General features: G+C 46.1%; 1 protein-coding gene across 2 annotated transcripts in view; it reads left to right on the top strand.

The window, feature by feature from the left end:
• znf804b (zinc finger protein 804B) overlaps positions 1–20233 on the top strand; it is a 1078762-nt gene that overhangs the window by 224272 nt on the left and 834257 nt on the right. For both annotated transcript variants that reach the window (XM_085987922.1, XM_085987930.1), the window contains exon 2: positions 14376–14443. In XM_085987922.1, coding sequence (XP_085844048.1) covers positions 14376–14443 — 68 coding nt within the window. The remainder of the gene's footprint in view (positions 1–14375; positions 14444–20233) is intronic.

Here is a 20233-nt window from a genome sequence, read left to right as displayed (position 1 = left end):
CAGATTGGAGCACCACCTCAGGAGGAGGAGCAGGAGGAGGAGGACCAGCACAGGAGGGAGGCACAAGGTCCAAGGGCTGCCCGTCAGCGGCTTATTGAACGTGGGTTCTAGGCCCCCTCTCAGGGAATGGCTTGTGCCAATGAAAGAAGATGAATGGAGCCGCTCCGTAAGCCCTTAGCCGGTCAAGGCAACAAAGACTTCAAAGTTCAAACATGGACAATCTGAATAAAGAAAATTGTTTATTTCACAAACTCTGTGCCCTTCCCGCATGACAAACAACAACAGAAAAACCCCCCAAAAAACAGTCAGACACATAACTGGCTCCCACAACCTGGAGAGGATGATCAAAACAGTGAAACAAAAATGACCGTGATCCTCGGCCTTCATAAAAAACAAACATAACATTTTCGGCCTTCATAAAAACCAAACACAACATCCTCGGCCTTCATAACAAACAAACACAACTGCCCACACATTCTACTTTTTGCCCCGCGAGGGCGATGCCTTGCGCATCTTTGTGTGGCCCCTGGCCGCCCTGCTGCTCCTCCTCAATGTGAGCCCAGTGGCTGCAGCAAGGCTGGGGGAAGGCTCCTGAGGGGCACATGGCGTGACGGCAGATGCCCTTGGGGGTCGGCCTGCACGAGCTCTGGCCCTCGAGGGGCCGGCTGGTGACTGCTGCAGCTGTGGCTGGGCGGCATCAGTTTGTCCAGCAGCTCGTGGCAGCTGCACTGGTGGAGTGGCAGTGGCGGTTGCAGGAATGGGGGCAAGCTGGCTGATCGCAGGCGCTCGCTGGTCGCCTGATACAGTGGCACTCGCCCGGGCCAGCACTGCAGCATGCGCAGCAATCTGCTGAAGGACAGACCGCTGTGCTGCTGCAGCGCGGCGGGTGCCCTGGCGATGCCTGGCTGACGCAGCGAGTGTGGCAGCAGTTAGTGCCCGTGTTGCCCTGGTCTGTGACCGCATGAGACCAGCCAGTGGCTGGACGGCACGACTGAGCATTTGGGTACTAGCTGCCTGTGCTGCCCCGAATTCCTGCAGACTCCTGGCCTGTGCTGCCCCGAATTCCTGGACACTCTTAGCCAGTGACTCTATGGAGTCAGGCATCCGTGCCACTACCACCATGAGCTCAGTGTGCCTGCGCTCAGAGTCGACGGCCATCTCCTCTAGGAGGCGCACCTCCTCTGCGCTGACCGTCGCAGGACTGGAGGCCGCACTCACCCTTTGGGGAGAAGGCCGCCGAGCTTCCCCACCCCTCCCGCGTTGCTGCAGGCCGCTGGGCCCCGGAACTTGACTCTCCTCCGACCCTTCCCCCAGGCTCCCCTCCAGGGAAGACGTGTCCCCTACATCGCCATGGGCTGGCGCGGCTGAGGGTGCCACTGATGGGCCGGCTTCCTCTTCCTCCTCCTCCTCTTCCGAGGGGCTGACACTGGCAGCTTGAGGGACCTCCTCCTCACCTGGCGAGTCACCATCTGAAAGCAGGAAGGCACAAGAGTAGCTTTAGAGTGAGGACAGGGCGTCAGCGAGGGAGGCATAAGTGGTGCCATTCACCGCATTGGTCGGACAGTGGCAAAGGATGCTGATCTGATGCGCAAGTGGAACGAGAGAGGTCCAAAAGGTGATGTCCTTACCATTGGTGCCCAGAACAGGGTCGGCATCTCCAGTGGCAACGGGGCCAATCAGCCGGACTCCCATAATGCGCTCCACGCGCTGGTCGAGGTCGGTGAGCTCTTGGAGCTGAGGTCGGCCTCCCCCGGTCGCAATCTGGCTACGCTTGTTGTTAGCCAGCTTGGCCTGCAAGAGAAAGGACGGCCTCTAAGTACGGTGTGTAGCCCTGATCTTGTCTGCACTGCCTCCCATGGTCGAATAGCTTGGACATTGTGTAGCCCTGATCTTGTCTGCACTGCCTCCCATGGTCGAATAGCTTGGACAGTGTGTAAAGTCCAGAATGTGCAATTGATGGTCATGCCAGTCCCATAGCTGCTGGATGAGGGCTGGCCATTAGGGCTTTCAGGTCCCTTTGTCCATAATGTGAGGTGCACATGCAAGGATGAGGAGGACACTGGAAAGGGTACTCACCCTGACAATCCGAGTGAGGTCATTGAACTTCTTCCTGGCAACCACGCTGTTGGATGTCACCCTGTTGGAGACCTCCCTCCAGGCTTTGCGGTAGACGCTGGGCAGCGGCTTCTTGCCACTGTCAGGAAACAAAACATGGCGTCTTCGCTCCACTGAGCTAACCAGCAGCCTCAGGTCACCTTCGCTAAAGCGCTGCGCTCTCTCCCGGGCCTTCTGCATCGTCCTGGGCGTTAAAGAGTTGCAGCAGCAGTGCTCAGGCCTAGGTGGAGGGCTGCAGTGTCCAGGGCGTTGCAGGCAAACAAATCGACCCTTCCCCCTTTAAGAGCTGGCCGGCGCCAGCGTGTCTGCCGTCAATCAAAAAATCACCGCACCTGCGCTGCGCCCAGCCTCGGCGGTATCGCTCAGCACCGCTGGCTTAGCGCCTAAAGATAGTCGTGCATCGCCAGTTTTAGCGCAGCAGCAACCTCTTAGGGCGATGCTACTGAATATCGGCGAAGTGGGCTCGACTTTGCGCCGGGCGCAAACTTCAGCGGTCGCCCGACTTTACTGCCCCAAAAGTGGCTATACTGAATTTCTAGGCCATACTTTGGTTCTGTCTTCACAAAGGAGGACACAAATAACCTCCCAGAGATGTCGGGGAACATAGGGCCTAATGAGAGGGAGGAACTGAAAGAAATCAGTATTTGTAGGGAAATGGTGTTAGGGAAATTGACGGGATTGAAGGCCGATAAATCCCCAGGGCCTGATAATCTACATCCTAGGGTACTTAAGGAAGTGGCCCTAAAAATAGTAGATGCATTGCTGGTCATCTTCCAAAATTCGATAGACTCTGGAACAGTACCCATGGATTGGAGGGCAGCTAATGTTACCCCACTATTCAAAAAGGTGGTAGAGAGAAAACGGGGAATTATACGTTGGTAGTGGGGAAAATGCTAGAGTCCATTATAAAAGATGTAATAGCAGAGCACTTGGAAAACAGTGATAGGATTGGACAAAGTCAACATGGATTTACAAAAGGTAAATCATGCTTGACTAATCTACTGGAATTTTTTGAGGATGTAACTGGTAAAATAGATAAGGGAGAACCAGTGGATGTGGTGTATTTGGACTTTCAGAAGGCTTTCGATAAGGTCCCGCATAAGAGATTCGCGTGTAAAGTTAAGGCACATGGGATTGGGGCAAGGTATTGACTTGGATAGAGAACTGGTTGGCAGACAGAAAGCAAAGAGTTGGAATAAACGGGTCTTTTTCCGAGTGGCAGGCAGTGACTAGTGGGGTACCGCAGGGATCGGTCCTAGGACCCCAGCTATTCACAATGGCCCAGAAATTTGGGCCTCCACGGGTGAGTACGCGCTGGGTACTCACCCGTGGGCCCGATGGAAGTGCCGGTTTCCTGCATGCACTGCGCATGCGCGGGAAACCGGCACTTCCGTTCCTCTGAACGAAGAGGTTCAGAGGTCGAACGCGTGCGCAGGGGAGGCTGCGCGTGCGCATCAAACTTAGTTTTTTTTTTACAGGTTTTCCCGGGAGGGTAAGCCTGCAGAATTTACACATTACGCCTGCTTTTTATAAGGTAAGTGGTGAATTAATTAAAATTAAAACATTTTTTCCACAGGTTTATTATTTTTAAATACTTTAAAGCAAGGTACGTTTATTTTTAGCCCTGTTACAATATAAAAAGAAAATTTTCAAAAATTTATATTATTGTTTAAAATAGTTATTTAATGTAATTTATAGTTTATTTTAAAAAATGTGATTTTGAAAAAAAATTCACTTGAAGGTTTAGTGTTATTTTGGGGCCGTAGTATTTTTAAGTCTTGACAGCACTTCCTGTCAAGACTTATGAATGGAGCTTTCCCTGCTCCGATTGGCTGCCCATGGCCCACGTGATCCCAGGGGACGCATCGAACTAACTGCGCCCCTGGGATACGCAAGCACTGCGCGCCAGCAGCTGGAGCAGGCCCCGAATCGGAATTCCATGGGGCCCTACAGCTCAACGTCCGGCGCGCAAGGCAAGTGCAGGTCGGGGGCTTGCACCCGCGGGAAGCCCCCGACCCGAATTTCTGGGCCATTATATATTCATGATCTAGACGAGGGAACTAGATGTAATATCTCCAAGTTTGCAGACGACACAAACCTGGGTGGGCGTGTGTGCTGTGAGGAGGATGCCGAGAAACTCCAGTATGATTTGAACAGGTTGGGTGATTGGGCAGAAGTATGGCAGATGCAATATAATGTGGATAAATGCGAGGTTATCCACTTTGGTGTCAAAAACAGGAAGGCAGATTATTATCTGAATGGCAATAGATTGGGAGAAGGGGAAGTGCAACGAGACCTGGGTGTCCTTGTGCACCAGTCGCTGAAGGTAAGCATGCAGGTGCAGCAGGCGGTTAAGAAGGCAAATGGTATGCTGGCCTTCGTAGCGAGAGGGTTTGAGTACAGGAACAAGGATGTCTTGCTGCAGTTGTACAGGGCCTTGGTGAGACCACATCTTGAGTATTGTGTGCAGTTTTGGTCGCCTTATCTGAGGAAGGATGTTCTTGCCATGGAGGGAGTGCAGCGAAAATTCACCAGACTGATACCTGGGATGGCAGGAATGACGTATGAGGAGAGATTGGGTCGATTAGGCTTATATTCGCTAGAGTTTAAAAGAATGAGAGGGGATCTCATTGAAACTTATAAAATTCTTACAGGACTAGACAGACTAGATGCAGGAAGGATGTTCCCGATGACCAGGGAGTCCAGAACCAGGGGCCATAGTCTAAGGATAAGGGGTAAGCCATTTAGGACAGAAATGAGGAGGAATTTCTTCATCCAGAGAGTGGTGAACCTGTGGAATTTTCTACCACAGAAGGCAGTAGAGGCCAATTCATTAAATATATTCAAGAAGGAGTTAGATATATTTCTTAAGGCTAAAGGGATCAAGGGATATGGAGAGAAAGCAGGGACAGGGTACTGAATTTGGATGATCAGCCATGATCTCATTGAATGGCCTACTCCTGCTCCTATCTTGTATGTTTCTATCTTGACGTCAGTCGAGTGCGCAGCGCCCCAGAGTGGTGCCCCCTGCCTTAGCGCCTTCCGCTAGCAACGACAGTTTGAGGGGGGCGTTTTGCCATCAGAAAGGCACTAGGGGAGCGTTACTTAAAGGCGGCCGCTTCCTGCCTTATTTTGTTGGTGACATTTTTGCACCACGCATTCTGAGAGAGAGAGAGAGAGACTTCTGGAGAGATTCAACGCTGTGTGAAGGAGTTTTGGGTACTGAGCAACACTTTGCAGGTTCATTTTGATTTGCCTTTCCTTGCTTCGCCAGCCCTCTGAGGTAGCGCCTCGCTCCTCGGCCTTTGTGCCTTAAGACAGGTGTGCAGCGCCTGATTTAGCGCTCCAATCACCTCCAGGGGCGATAAAAGCCAAGTTAGCCATCAGAGGCGACCATTAGTGCCAGGCGCTAAACTTTGCACATGGCCGATAACGGTTCCCCAAACGGGGCGATACTGAATTTTTCCCCCTAAGAGCTTTAAAAAACAGAAAAATAATTTTTTTTCAATAATTTATACATTAAAAACCTGTGAAATAAGCTAAGTTTATTTTTAGCCCCTTTAAAACATGTACATTTATTTTTCAAAAAATTAAATTTTTGTTTTAAATATTTAATTAAATGGCATTTTAAAAATGTAATAAAAAGAATTATTTGATGTGTAGATGTATTTTTTGGGGTATTCCATTCATACTTATGGGGTTTCCGTACATACAGAATCCCCATAAGCATGAATGGGGGTTCCCTTCTGTCATTCGTTGGGCTGGCCCATGTGATCCCAGTTGTGCTCGCGAACCGCCTGCACCCTGGGATACGCGGGCCTGTCCCCGCAGGTACCTGGGGAGGCCCAGGACCGTAAATCTCTGTACCTCCCGGACCACCAGGTATGCGGGCATTTTATTTGCAGATCGAAGGCATTTCCCCGCAGGAAGCCTCTGACCGCAAATTCAGGGCCAAAGTTAAGGTTTCAGGTCGATGACCTTTCGTCAGAACTAGAAAAAGCTGGAGATGTAACAGATTTAAAGCAAGTGCTGGGGCAGGGAAAGGGGGGAGGGGAGGAAAGAACAAAAGGGAAGGTCTGAGATAGGATGGAAGGCAGAAGAGATTAAAAGACAAAAGGTATGATAGTGCAAGGCAAAAGAAGATGGTAATGGGACAAGTAAAGAAACAAAAGATGGGTCTTGATGAGGTGTAAATGGGAATGACAGCTGCCATGTGAAAAAATAGGGGCAGAGGTTATGGTCTGAAATTGTTGAACTCAATTTTGAGTCCAGAAGGCTGTAAAGTGCCTAATTGAAAGATGAGGTGCTGTTCCTCAAGCTTACATTGAGCTTCGTTGGAAAAGTTTAAGAGACCGAGGACAGAGGTCAAAGAGGGAGTGGAGGGGAGAATTAAAGTGACAGGCGACCGGAAGCTCGGGGTCACGCTTATGGACTAAACGGAGGTGTTCTGCAAAGCTATCACCCAGTCTGCATTTGGCCTCCCCAATGTAGAGGAGACCGCATCGTGAGCAGCGAATACAGTATACTAAATGAAATACAAGTAAACAGTACAGTCCAAATACAGGAACAAGTATGTTCCTGAGGTGAGGCTGTTGCAGTCAGTAAGGAGATGGTGGAAAGTCATTTCAAGCAGTAAATGAAATCTAATTTCCAACAAAGGAAGTTTCTTTATTGCAAGGTAGGCGTCTCAGACTTAACCAGATTATTCACAACCTCGGTGTCCTATTTGAACCTGAGCTGAGCGTCTGACCGCATATCCTCTCCATCACAAAGACCGCCTATTTACATCTCCATGACCTTGGCTCCTGACTCAGCCAGGCTCTGCTGACACTCTCCTCCATGCCTTTGTTACCTCCAGACTCGACTATTCTAAAGCGTAAACAAGAGCAAAATATTGCAAATGGTGGAAATCTGAAATAAAAACCAAAAATGCTGGAAACACTTGGCAGTTCAGGCAGCAGATGCTTTTATTTTCAGGTCACTATGGTGATTGGTTTGCTCTAAAACTCCAAAATGTGTTCCCTACAAACTTCTCGGTGCTTGCTTATTTGTTTTTTCTACTTTATGTGATTGGTTGAGAGTTCTGTACAGTTGCAGCAGAAGATGGCAAATCCCTGAAATGATGGTAAGTGCTAAAGTGATTTTCACAATTGATAACAGAGAAAAAAAACTGACCCATTATGTGCCTTAGAACTGACAAATTGTCCATTTGAAAAAATAAACTTTGGAATCCTTGGTTATTGACTTTAATGGTGTCTTTCCTGCTAACCTATCTGTTTTGGGGCTTTTATGCTCTACCATCATTTCTCAGAACTTTTTATTGTCCAACAAATTACTGTTGCAAGAGAAGGATAAAGGAGAATGTGAAAGGAACCTTTTTCCAACAAGATCAATCAATCATTTACTTTGTAATTTAGATTAAAACAATCTTGAAAATGTGTTCCTTTTATGTACTCAAAAGCATGATAGAACGGAATCAATCCTTTGTGTTATTAATCACTATGATTATCCTTAACCAAGATTTCCCTATTGCACATTCTATCGGGCAATATATAATCCGAGTAAGTATTAAAATAGATTACTGACTACAGATTTGAAAGGCCAATACACAATTGTGTTCTGATTTGATTGCTAGAATGCAGCCACATGAACGATGGCCGCGATTTTGCCGACACTCAGAGTGCGGGTTCGGAGGCGGGTCCGCTGTCAAAATCGAAATGTCCGCTCCAAACCCACCTCCATGTAAGTTTCCAACTGCCAGCTCTGCGATTTCAGAACAGACCCGACACCAAGCGGCGAGGGAGGCATTTAAGATAGTTAAATGCTTGTTAAACGCTTGTTAACTAATATTTTGCCAGCTTCACGTTGTTTGGAGATCATGTCAGGTAAGTAGGTTGGGTTCTCTATATTTCCCCATTGCTGTGAATAGGTGACAGCTGCAAAAGCGGTATGAAAGCTACCATTTCACAGCTGTTCACTTTTTATTGTCAGAAGCCTGAGCCTTCAGGACTTGGAAGATACTTTTGAGCTTTATGCAGTTTGGAGTAAACTCTCTATCCACCGTCACCTCCTTGGAGCAAGTTCTCTCACAATTGACAGATCGCTTCTGTCATCTCAACTTCAGCTGCCATCTATTCCAGCAACATCGGTGCCCTTGAAAAAATCTCACCGTGGTCCTCTGTATCCCTCCACGATCAGCACCAACATCACCAGGCACACCAACATCACTAACAAAAATACCAACCTTCTCCGCAATCACCTGATGCTGCACAGGACACAGGGCATCAGCACCCAACAACATTGCTGCCCGGGAGGCCAGCAATGGCATCACCATGGCCAGATTTACTTCACTTGACACCGTACAGCCTGGCTGCCACATGATGCGCCAGGTTCACACCATCCCACACCAGCAGCATAAAGCAGCCCTACAATGTCCAAGCCATTCCTTTCACACTCATCACAATTGGGGGTGGGGGGAAGTTATGTCTCAATGTTGTGTCTCCTTGTGTTATTATATATAATACAGACACTTTTAACTCATTTTAGTTTACAGCTTTTACTCGGTGCTTTCATGATGTTGCTGCCGCATGGTGCGGAGTGATACAAGATGTCCGACCTTGCACTGTGCACTGCCTGACACAGTGTGCCACATAGCAGTATAAATGCACTACTCAAAGTAGTTCCATATAACAATGTAACAAGTAGTTCCATTTAACGATGTGATAATATAACGATGTAACATCCCTCTTTCTCAAAACACTAAAACATGAAATTTAATTTAATTTAGAAAAATATTATATCTAAACTATTATTATCAAAAACAAAGAATCATGAGTTTTCTTTTCTTATTCGCGATATCGCTCAGGTGGTTGGATGTTGTCCCTCCATCTTGTGGATTTGGTGGTGACCACTCCTCTCTGCGGTGTTTTGGTGTGTTCCGCTCTTGTTGTTGTTGTTGCTGTCGCACTTGGAGTTGGAATGTGCATGCTCGTGGTTGTTTGATTTGTGGCGCTTGATTCTGGCATTGTACTGCTTGTAGTAGCTGGTATTGTCAGTGTTGCTGATGTTGTCTGCTGCCTAACCAGTTCAGGTGAAGGTCTGATGTGGAGTCTGTTCCGTCTGTATTGGTTACCAGGTTCGGTCTCTACGAAGTAGGATCTTGGAGTATCAGCTTTTCCAATGACCTTGGCTGGATTCCAGGTTTCCAACACTGGGTCTTGCACATGCACTGATTGCCCATTCAGCAATTCTGGTAGCATCTTTGTATGTTTGTCGTAATATTTGCTCCCTACGACTTGTGTTTCTGCCAGCTTCTGTCTGAAATCCTCCTGGTCCTGGGGAGGATGTATTTTTGCTGGTAGTGTAGTCTTAAACTTCCTCCCATTCAGCAATTCCTCAGGTGATTTCATATCTGCTTTCAGTGGTGTTGATCTGAGTGATAGGAGGGCAAGGTCTTGGTCTTCCCCCATCTCACTACTTTTGATGAGAGTTCTCTTGACAGTCTGGATCTGTCTTTCGATGAACCCGCATCCCCTTGGGAAATGTGGGGATGAGGTTACTATTTTGAACCCATACTTTTCTGCCAGAGCTCTGAATTCACTCGATGTGAACTGGGTTCCATTGTCACAGATTACCTTTTCCAGGATTCCTTGTTCAGCAAACAAGCTCTTTGCAATTCTGGTGGTAGTTGTGGCTCTCAGATCTTTCATCCTTCTCACAAAAGGAAACTTGGAATAGTAATCTGCCACTATGAGATACCATTCTTGATTGCACATGAAGAGATCTGCCCCAACGGTGTGCCATGGTCTTGACGGTATTTCACTAGGTATCGCCTCCTCTTTCTGTTGTGCATTTCTGCATTTCTGGCATATACCACATGCAGAACCCATCTGTTCGATATTTTTGTACATGCCTATCCAGTATACAGCTGATCTGGCTCTCAGCTTGCATTTCTCCATTCCCTTGTGGCCTTCATGTATTAGATGGAGAAGTTCTGTCTGCATCGTCTTTGGCACGATGATCCTCGATCCAGCAAGGAGAATACTGCCTTCTACTGCAATATCGTCTCTAATCGTCCAGTATTGACGAATTGTCACCTGTACCTGCTGGATTTTCTCCGGCCACCCCTGTATCACTTGTTGTGTGAGTAGTTGCAATTCCTCATCTTTGCTAGTCTCATCTCTGATTTGACTGAGCTTTGTAGGGGTAACACTCACTAGGTGGTGGATTTTTACTGTTAGACCCTCCACCTCGTGTTTCTCATATGGTGACAATCGAGACAACGCATCTGCTAGCACCATTTCCTTTCCTGGCTTATATTTAAGCGTGAAGTCATAGCTTTGGAGCCTTAGAAGTAGTCTTTGCAGTCTTGCAGGTGCTTTGCACAGATTCTTCTTATAGATCTGTTCTAGTGAACGATGGTAACTCTCTATTGTAAACTGCCTTCCATACAGGTATGTATGGAATTTCTCGCATCCATACACTACTGCTAATAGTTCTCTTTCTATGTTGGCGTATCTCGTCTCGACTGACGTCAAGGCCTTTGATGCGAAAGCTATTGGCTTTCCTTCCTGCACAAGAGCTGCCCCTAGTCCTCTGATAGAAGCGTCTACTTGTAGAGTGACTGGTTTTCTTCTGTCATAATATGACAGACTTGTTTCTTTGCACAACAGTTCTTTAAGCTGTTTGAAATTCCTTTCGTGTGAGTCAGACCACTGGTACTCGGCATCTTCTTTCATTAGCTCTCTGAGATTTGTTGTATGTTCCGATATGTTTGGGATGAAAGAACTCATGTATTGGATCAAGCCGAGGTAACTCCTCAGCTCTTTCTTGTCTTTGGGTGGTTTCATTTGAGCAATCGCCGCAATCTTCTCAGGATTTGGCTTGACTCCCTCTGGTGTGTAAATCATACCGAAGAATTGGCATTCCTTGACTTTAACCATGCACTTATCAGCATTTAACTTGATGCCAGCCTTCCTGGTATGCTCCATGGCCTCATGTAGGTGCATATCATGGTCTCTTTCATCTGCTCCATAGATCTGAATATCATCAGCTATTCCTATAGCTCCTCCACAGCCTCTATATGTCTCATCTACTTTCTGTTGAAAGATATCTTGACTGACCTTTAACCCGAATGGTAGCCGCAGGAATTTGTAACGCCCAAATGGTGTGTTGAATGTTGTCAGTGTTGTTGATTCCTCATCCAACTTCACGTTCCAATATCCATTTCTGGCATCTAGTTTTCAGAAAACCTTGGCTCCTGCCAGTGATGGCGTAATCTCCTCTAGCGTTGGGGTGGGATAGTGGTCCCTCTTTATCGCCTGGTTTAGATCTTTGGGGTCCAAACATATTCTGAGACGCCCGTTTGGCTTTTCACGTACCACAATTGAGTTTACCCAGTCTGTGGGTTCAGTGACCTTTACGATCACTCCCTTTTCTTCCATCTCTTTAGCTCTCTTTCAAGCTTTGTCTTCAGCTCGATGGGTACTTTTCTTGGAGCATGGATAACGGGCTTTACCTCTGGATCGATGGTGATGTGGTATTGGAAATCTCCAAAACATCCCACTGTATCATCGAAACATTCCGGATACATGTCTATCAAGTCTTTTTTACTCTTGATTTGTGGGCGATTTTCCAGCGGGGTGTTGCTGTCTATCCTCAGTGATGTTTTCGTCAGCTCATGATTCACTGAGATCAATCTCAACTTCTCACAGCTGTTTAATCCCAGGATCGCTGGCCCCTCAATGTCGGTGACATAGAACATGCAGTTGATGTTCTTTCTTTTATGTGTCCCTTTGACAAAGGTTATTCCGAGTTGTTTAATCTCACTCCCCCCGTATGCTGTCAGCGTGACATTACTTGCCTTTAAACAACCACTTTTCGGGTAGCCATCTTCTCTCAAGTTTTCGGGAAAGATCTGCTGGTACAGTCTCAATGGGAGAATGTTGCTCTGAGCCCCTGTGTCCAGCTTCAACTTTAAGTTGATGGTTGTGGGCTGACCTTTGATCCTCTTTTCGATTTGGATGATGGTGTGCAATTCTCTCCTCGGAGTATTTTCCGCTCTGGACATCTCGTGAAGCTGTACTTTTATGGTTTCGATGTTTAGTGTATTGTCATGACCATAATAATCATCATCCTGCTCATCCATGGCATGGATATTGTGTTTCTTTCTCTGGTTCTGCTGTCTGCCTTTGTTTTTGATGTATGTTCCTTCTTTCTTCATTCTACACCTCTTTTCCCAGTGGTTTAGTTTGCCACATGCATTGCAGCTTGTTCCATATGCTGGACATTTCCTCCTGCCTGTATAATCGTGCGGTCTTCCACAGTTTCTGCACATGTTTCTCCCGTTGTCATGTGCATATCTTTGTGTGTTGTACTTTTCTCTCACTGTATCCACTCTGTTGTCCGTCTCAGAAGCCGTCCGCATGTCAGCCGTTTGAGAAATCAGCGTTCTCATTTGCTGTTTCATGGCTTCATGAGCTCTCGCAGTATCTACAGCCTCTGTTAATTCGAGAGTTTCATTTCCTATCGGGGCTTTTTGTACCTCTGCATGCGCTGACCCCCATATCAGCTGGTCTACAAGCCTTTCCTCCATTTCCTTAAATGCACACTTGCTGGCTTCATTTCTCAGCCTTGTTATGAAATTGTCAACTGTTTCACCGAGTTCCTGTCTTAGACTCTGGAATTTGTATCTGTGTATACAGTGATTGGATTTAGGCTCTAGATGGTTGCTGAATATTCCCAAAGATTGCCGCAGGGTTTTCCTTTTCCTCTTCAGTCAAACTCCAGCTACTATACAAATCTAGTCCTTTTTCTCCTGTCCACAACAGAATGTAACTAACCTTTTCCTCGTTGGCAGTATCCTTCAGGAAGCTTTTGAATGTAAGGTCACATTTCTGTTTGAACTTGCGGAATGCCTCTACTAAATCGTCGGCGTCCCAGTTCATGAGGCGTTGCATTTGCGCAGTCAGTGCAGCAGCAGCCACCATCGTAGTTGCCTGTACGATTCACGCTCAATCACCGCAGGCACCGGCACTCACGATCAGCTCATATATCCACTTTTGTCTTATTCGTAGTTCGTATAGTACAAGTTGTACTCACTTATACCGCTGCCATCCTTGTGTTCTTATATTACTATATATAATACAGACACTTTTAACTCATTTTAGTTTACAGCTTTTACTCAGTGCTTTCATGATGTTGCTGCCGCATGGTGCGGAGTGATACAAGATGTCCGACCTTGCACTGTGCACTGCCTGACACAGTGTGCCACATAGCAGTATAAATGCACTACTCAAAGTAGTTCCATATAACAATGTAACAAGTAGTTCCATGTAACGATGTGATAATATAACGATGTAACACTCAACATTCACTGGAACTCACTAAGACACTTCCAAAGGTGAGCACACATCTGTCCAATAAGGTAAAGTGAGAGGGAAGTGATAATGTAGATAGAGATGGATGGGTGGAGGTGCAAGGTAAGTTGGTGTGAGTAAAGATGTGCAGGAGTAGGGTAGGGAAGGCAGAGTGATGTGGTTGTGAAGAGTGGCACAGCAGGATGCGGTTGAGTGTGGCTTGGCAGTAACGTTTCGTGATCTGCTCAGATCATTGAAAGACTTGTGCTACTGCAGCCTGGTCCTCCTGACGACATCCCTGCTTCTGCCCTCCTGTGCAATGTGCAAGCAGGCTGTGTTAATCTGCTGGGGAGGTTTCTTCTGCCCATGGGAAGGGAAGAGAACCTCCATGTGTGCTGTGACTCCCTCCATAAGCATATGGAGGGAGTAATGCAAGAGCCTGGGTGCAGCCTTGCACCTTAGTGCAGTGCTTGTAAGTGTTTGCAGCACCTCAGTGCTGTAGAACACTGACAGCAGAACTGTCAAGATCAATTTGGACATGGCCCCTTTAAGGAAACCGGCTGATGACGCGTCATCAAATGATGTCATCAGACCCGCTTCCTAGCAGAGCGGGCTTAATAAGCCCAATCAACGAAAAATCACTTGGAGAGTGCGGGCTGCAGTAGGCAGTGGGCTGGGACCACGACGCCGCCCCGGGCTTGCCTCGTTCGGCGAAATTGCGACCTATATAAATGTCAAGTTTCTGTGTTTACTTTCAAGGATAAACTTGTAAAGGACTCCAGTGTATAAAATAGTAAACTACATTTTGAACATTTTATCTGTTGCTATCCCCATGTTTACTACCTAATAAAAGCGAATCAGTTCAGTTCCTACCGGCTAACCAACTTTTATTTTATTTCACAGGGAGAACTGATCCTATCCCAATTATCCTTAAGCATGACGTGATGGGTATGGGGAGAATGGAAATGGAGGTGTGTTATATAATTACTATTTTTTAATTATTTACTATTTTTGATTATAACCATTGTAATTATCTTTACACAACATTAGCAAATTAGTCCCTCAAAATTTCAAAGCTGAAGCAGAAATATCTAGTAACTTTTTGGAATTGAATATTCCAGAACAAAGGTTTATTTTTGTAATGTGACTGTCCAATTTTTCACGCTAGGTATATTGCTTATCTATTTGAAAATTTTGATCATAAGTACACTCCAAATAAATTTGATCTATTCTGATATGCTGCAGGCGTGTTGTTCACCCATATAATGTTGCTACAAAAGTATTTTCTCTTCTGTTTATCAACGTATTGCCATTTGCAATGCCATGGGAGTCACAAGAACATTATTGTGCCAATTGTTTCATGGTTTCTTCATGGCAAAATGACATAAAGTACTTTCAGTCATTTTCCTTCACCAGAGTGGCAATAATTTGCTTTGAGGAGGCAATTCTTCACTTATTGGAGCTTTTCAAACTGTTTTCTTGCATCTGACACTTAGCTGAAATAGGGAGGTCACAGAAAATGTGCCTGTGATGTGTTTAGCAGCCGTAATACTGATAGTTATTTGATGGCTGGTGCTTTAAATCACAGTTGATAGATCGCTCGAGTATTTTAATTGATATTGAATATCACTGAGCTACTCCAGTGCCACAACACATCAATGTACTGATTCAGAGTGATAAAATGTAAGGTTGTGTTTGTGATTCTTCACATGCCAACATCTCAATTTTGACTGAGCAGAAAGAAAGGTACTTCTGGTAAGAAGAATGAGGTGAGGCAATATAAACAAAATGGTACAATTTTAAAGGGGGTGCAGGAACAGAGAGACCATGGGGTGTGCAGTCATCAACGTACCAGAATAAGAGGTGAGTGAGGGGTCCTGAGTAGGACTGGAATGAAGATTCTTCCACATATCCCACAAAAAGGCAGGCATAGCTAGAACCCCTACCGATTCCCATAGCAACCCTTTTTATTTGGAGGAAGTGAGTGGATTCAAAGGAGAAGTTGTTCAGTATAAGAACAAGTTCAGTCAGGCAGTGGTGGTGGATGGGGACTGGTTGATCCTCCGTTCAAGGAAGAAGCGGAGGGTCCTCAGGCCTTCCTGGTGAGGGATTGGATGTCCATGGTGAAAAGGAGATAGTTAGGGCCTGGAAACTGTTAACGTGGCGGAGGATGTCGGAAGAGTCGCGGATGTAGATGGAAAGAGACTGGACAAGGGGAGAAAAAATAGAGTTGAGATAGGAAGAAATAAGTTCCATGGGCAAGAACAGGCTGATGTGATAGGTCTACCAGGGCAGTCCTGTTTATGGATCTTGGAAAGATGGTAGAAGCGGGCTGTGTAGGGTTGGGGGACTGTGAGGTTGGAGACTGTGCAGGGGAAATCTCCAGAGGAGATGAGGTCAGTCTGGGAAATAATGGCTTCCTGTTCATTGGCGGGGGCATGGTCCAGGGGGAGATAGGAGATGTCAGAGAGTTGGTGTTCAGCCTCTGCAAGGTAGAGCTCAGTTTGCTAAACAACAACAGCGCCGTCCTTGTCAACAGGTTTAATGACAAGGTTAGGGTTGAACCTGAGAGAATGGAGTGCTGCAAGTTCTCCATGTTGTTTCCCCCAAAGTGCATCACTTCACACTTATCCACATTAAATTGCATCTGCCATGTGTCTGCCCATTTCTGTCTATGTCCTCCTGAAGTCTGCGACTATCATGCTCACTATTTATTACATTGCTAAGTTTTGTATCATCCACAAACTTCAAAATTGTACTCCCTATACTCAAGTCCAGGTCATTTGTATATAACAAGAAAAGCAGTGGTTCAAATACCGACCCCTGGGGACCCCACTGCATACCTCTCTCAAGACAGAAAAACATCCATTCACCACTAATCTCTGCCTTTTATCCCTTAGCCAATTACGTACCCAGGTTACCACCGTCCTTTTAACACCATGTGCTTCTATTTTCCAAATAATTCTGTTATGAGGTACTTTACCAAATGTGTTTTGAAAGTACATATATACAACATCCACTGGATTACCTTCATCAACCCTCTCTGTTACTTCATCGAAGAACTCAATCAGGTTAGTCAGGTACGATTTGCCTTTAGCAAAGCTGTTCCAGTATAGCTATAACATTGGCATCTATCCAACAATGTGGAAAACTGCCCAGGTATGTCCTGTCCACAAAAGGCAGGACAATCCAATCCAGTCAATAACCCCCCATCAGTCTAGTCTCAATCATCAGCAGTGTGATGGAAGGTTTCGTCGACAGTGCTATCAAGCGGCACTTACTCACCAATAACCTGCTCACTGATGCCCAGTTTGGGTTCTGCCAGGACCACTCGGCTCCAGGCCTCATTACAGCCTTGGTCCAAACATGGACAAAAGAGCTGAATTCCAGAGATGAGGTGAGAGTAACTGCTCTTGACATCAAGGCAGCATTTGACTGAGTGTGGCATCAAGGAGCTCGAGTAAAACTGAAGTCAATGGAAATCAGGGGGAATACTCTCCACTGGCTGGAGTCATACCTAGCACAAAGGAAGATTGTTGTGGTAGTTGGAGCTCAATCATCACAGCTCCAGGACATCACTGCAGGAGTTCCTCAGGGCAGTGTCCTAGGCCCAACCATCTTCAGCTGCTTCATCAATGACCTTCCATCCATCATAAGGTCAGAAGTGGGGATGTTCGCTGATGACTGCACAGTGTTCAGTGCCATTTGCAACTCTTCAGATAATGAAGCAGTCTATGCCTGCATGCAGCAAGACCTGGACAACATTCAGGCTTGGGCTGATAAGTGGCAGGTAACATTCATGCCACACAAGTGCCAGACAATGACTATCTCCAATAAGCAAGCATCTAACCACCGCCCCTTGAAATTAAATGGCATTACCATCGCTGAATCCCCCACCATCAATATCCTGGGGGTCACCATTGATCAGAAACTTAACTGGACCAGCCACATTAATACTGTGGCAACAAGAGGAGGTCAGAGGCTGGGTGTTCTGCGGCAAGTGTCTCACCTCCTGACTCCCCAAAGCCTTTCCACCATCTACAAGGCACAAGTTAGGAGTGTGATGTAATATTCTCCACTTGCCTGGATGAGTGCAGCTCCAACAACACTCAAGAAGCTCGAAACCATCCAAGACAAAGCAGCCTGCTTGATTGGCACCCCATCCACCACCTTAAACATTCACTCCCTCTACCACCTGTGTACCGTGGCTACAGTGTGTACCATTTACAAGATGCACTGCAGCAACTCGCCAAGGCTTTTTCGGCAGCACCTCCCAAACCTGCGACCTCTACCACCTAGAAGGACAAGGGCAGCAGGCGCATAGGAACACCACCACCTCCAAGTTCCCTTCCAAGTCACACACCATCCTGACTTGGAAGTATATCGCCATTCCTTCATCGTTGCTGGGTCAAAATCCTGGAACTCCCTCCCTAACAGCACTGTGGGAGTAGCTTCACCACACTGACTGCAGCGGTTTAAGAAGGCGGTTCACCACCACCTTCTCAAGGGCAGTTAAAGATGGGCTATAAATGCTGGCCTTGCCAGCGATGCCCACATCCCATGAACGAATTAAAAAAAAATCCGTGCTGGCTGTCCCTTATTAACCAATGTTTCTCCAAGTGAGAAGTCATTTTGTCCTTGACAATGGTCTCTAGTGGTTTTCCCATCATTTGAAGTGGGAAAGATTTGCTGGGCTATGGGGAAAGGGCAGGTTAGTTGGACTAATTGGATAGCTCTACCAAATAGCCAGAATAGACACAATGGGCCAAATGGCCTCCTGTGCTGTATCATTCTATGATTCTACGCTTCACTACAGGGAAGCAAAGAAATTCAGGAGAGACAAGTCATTCAAGTTGTTGTCACGTATCCCACACTGGTCAATTACAGAGAGGCATTGGCCAAGACCTGGATTGTGGGTTTGAGTTGGATTCCTCGGGTTGCCTGGCACTTGAGTTTGCCTATCGTAGTTGTAACAACTTCTCCTTTGACTCCATCTATTCTAATCAAACTATGGAATTCAGTGGCTTCTCATTGTGGAGCGATTCACTTCAGGGTAGTCTCTAGGAAATAGTATTAACTTAGAAATTGTTTGCAATACTATAAACTCTGTTATTTTTAACGGAAGTGCAAACCTATTTTAAAACGAATGGGTTAGGTCTCTGTTAAAGTATTAGACAGAGCAACACTGTAGGACTGTGTTGAGCAAATGGATAGTAATTTTGAAGGTCGCAATTTCTTGGTCACTGTCTCAGCCTAATGGTGCAGCTTTTATTGGAAGATTGAGGCTTCGACCATTCTGCCTTCTGGCTAAAGGAAACAATATCATAGAATCATAGGATGATACAGCTCAGAAGGAGGCCATTTGGCCATTGAGCCTATGCTATCTCTTTGTTAGAGCTATCCAACTAGTCCCACTCCCCCACTCTTTCCCTGTGGTGTGACACTGAATAGTACAAACCAACAGAATGTCCCAGGCCTCAGTTTCAGAAAGACAGCATTCTCAGTGTCCATAGCCTTGCGAGAGGAAAATTCAGCTTAGATGCCTGCTCCTGGGCGCCACCAATATTGGGCTACCATTGGAAGTCCACTTGTGAGGATAGGATTGGATTCTCATGTGAGTAGGCTGCGCAGTTCAATATCTCATGGACACTCAGAATCCAGGATCACCCTTAAGAAATGGGTACTTCGGCAAGTACTATGAAATCACTGCTGCCTCTGGAATCATATTGAAGAGTCACCAAGAGAAAAAGAGGAATGAAAAAAATTGGCAACAAAAATTAAAATGGTACATATTGCATCTTTTGCTTTTTTATAAAAGATGTTTATTTACTTCCATATTTCCCCCAATCGCGAGCTACCACATCATACTCACCAAACCACACTCCTTCATTCTGGATGGGAGGATGGGCACAAGTGACTCCATACCTCCACTGCCTCCATCAATACAGCTCTGTAAGCAGATAGTGAGAGTTGGTGTAACAGAATGCTGCTACATTTTCCCTCCCTCCTTTTGGCTTGGTATCTAGTCTTTGTACTGTGAGGAAAGTCTAGTTGAAATGGCCAACTTGGCATATGAAGGAACGTTTACAACAGATGTCAGCCAAGGCTAGGATTCAAATATGAGTCTTCTAGTGCATGAAGTATTGCAGGAATCAATTGTAGCACCTGCCTGCATATCTTTGACTATGAAGAATTGTCACTTATTAAAACATTATAAGAGACCAAGAAAAAATGAATTGTACGATAGATATTTTAGTTAATTGAACAATTGATAGATTCTATTATTTGCTGTGCTTGCAAAAAAAGTAAAACTGTGATTTAATTGCTACTAGAATTTGTTAAACCTTGATTTGTGATGGCGTCACATGAACTGTCAAATTCTAGTGCCCCGATTTTAACCCTGCCCGCTTGAATGGTGTGCGCGGGGTGGGGCGTTAAATCACATCCAGGTACTTACTGCACCGTTCTGAACCATTCCTGCCTGTTGCCATTTTAACTGCCGTTTTTTTGTTGATTTGGGACAAGTGCACGCTCCAGGCTCGTGGGGTTCTAATTAAAATGTAATCGTCGCGCTCCGATGATGTCATCTGAATCTTGACACCATCTTGACCTTCGGGACACCCTTGCTCCCTCTTTGTCCTCATTTCCTCCACTCTCTTTGGGTGGGATTTTAATGTGCAGGAGGGTGTGGGTTTGGGAGCGGGTGGGTGGTTAAACTGGCAAAATTGACAATGTGTCAGAAGCTGGAAGCTCGGGAGAGG

The sequence above is a fragment of the Somniosus microcephalus genome, chromosome 5, assembly GCF_052327205.1.
Source record: "Somniosus microcephalus isolate GS21.2 chromosome 5, FLI_Smic_1.0, whole genome shotgun sequence".
Classification (NCBI taxonomy): domain Eukaryota; kingdom Metazoa; phylum Chordata; class Chondrichthyes; order Squaliformes; family Somniosidae; genus Somniosus; species Somniosus microcephalus.
The sequence above is the reverse complement of the archived record's forward strand: the minus strand, read 5'-3'. Positions and strand labels throughout refer to the sequence as shown.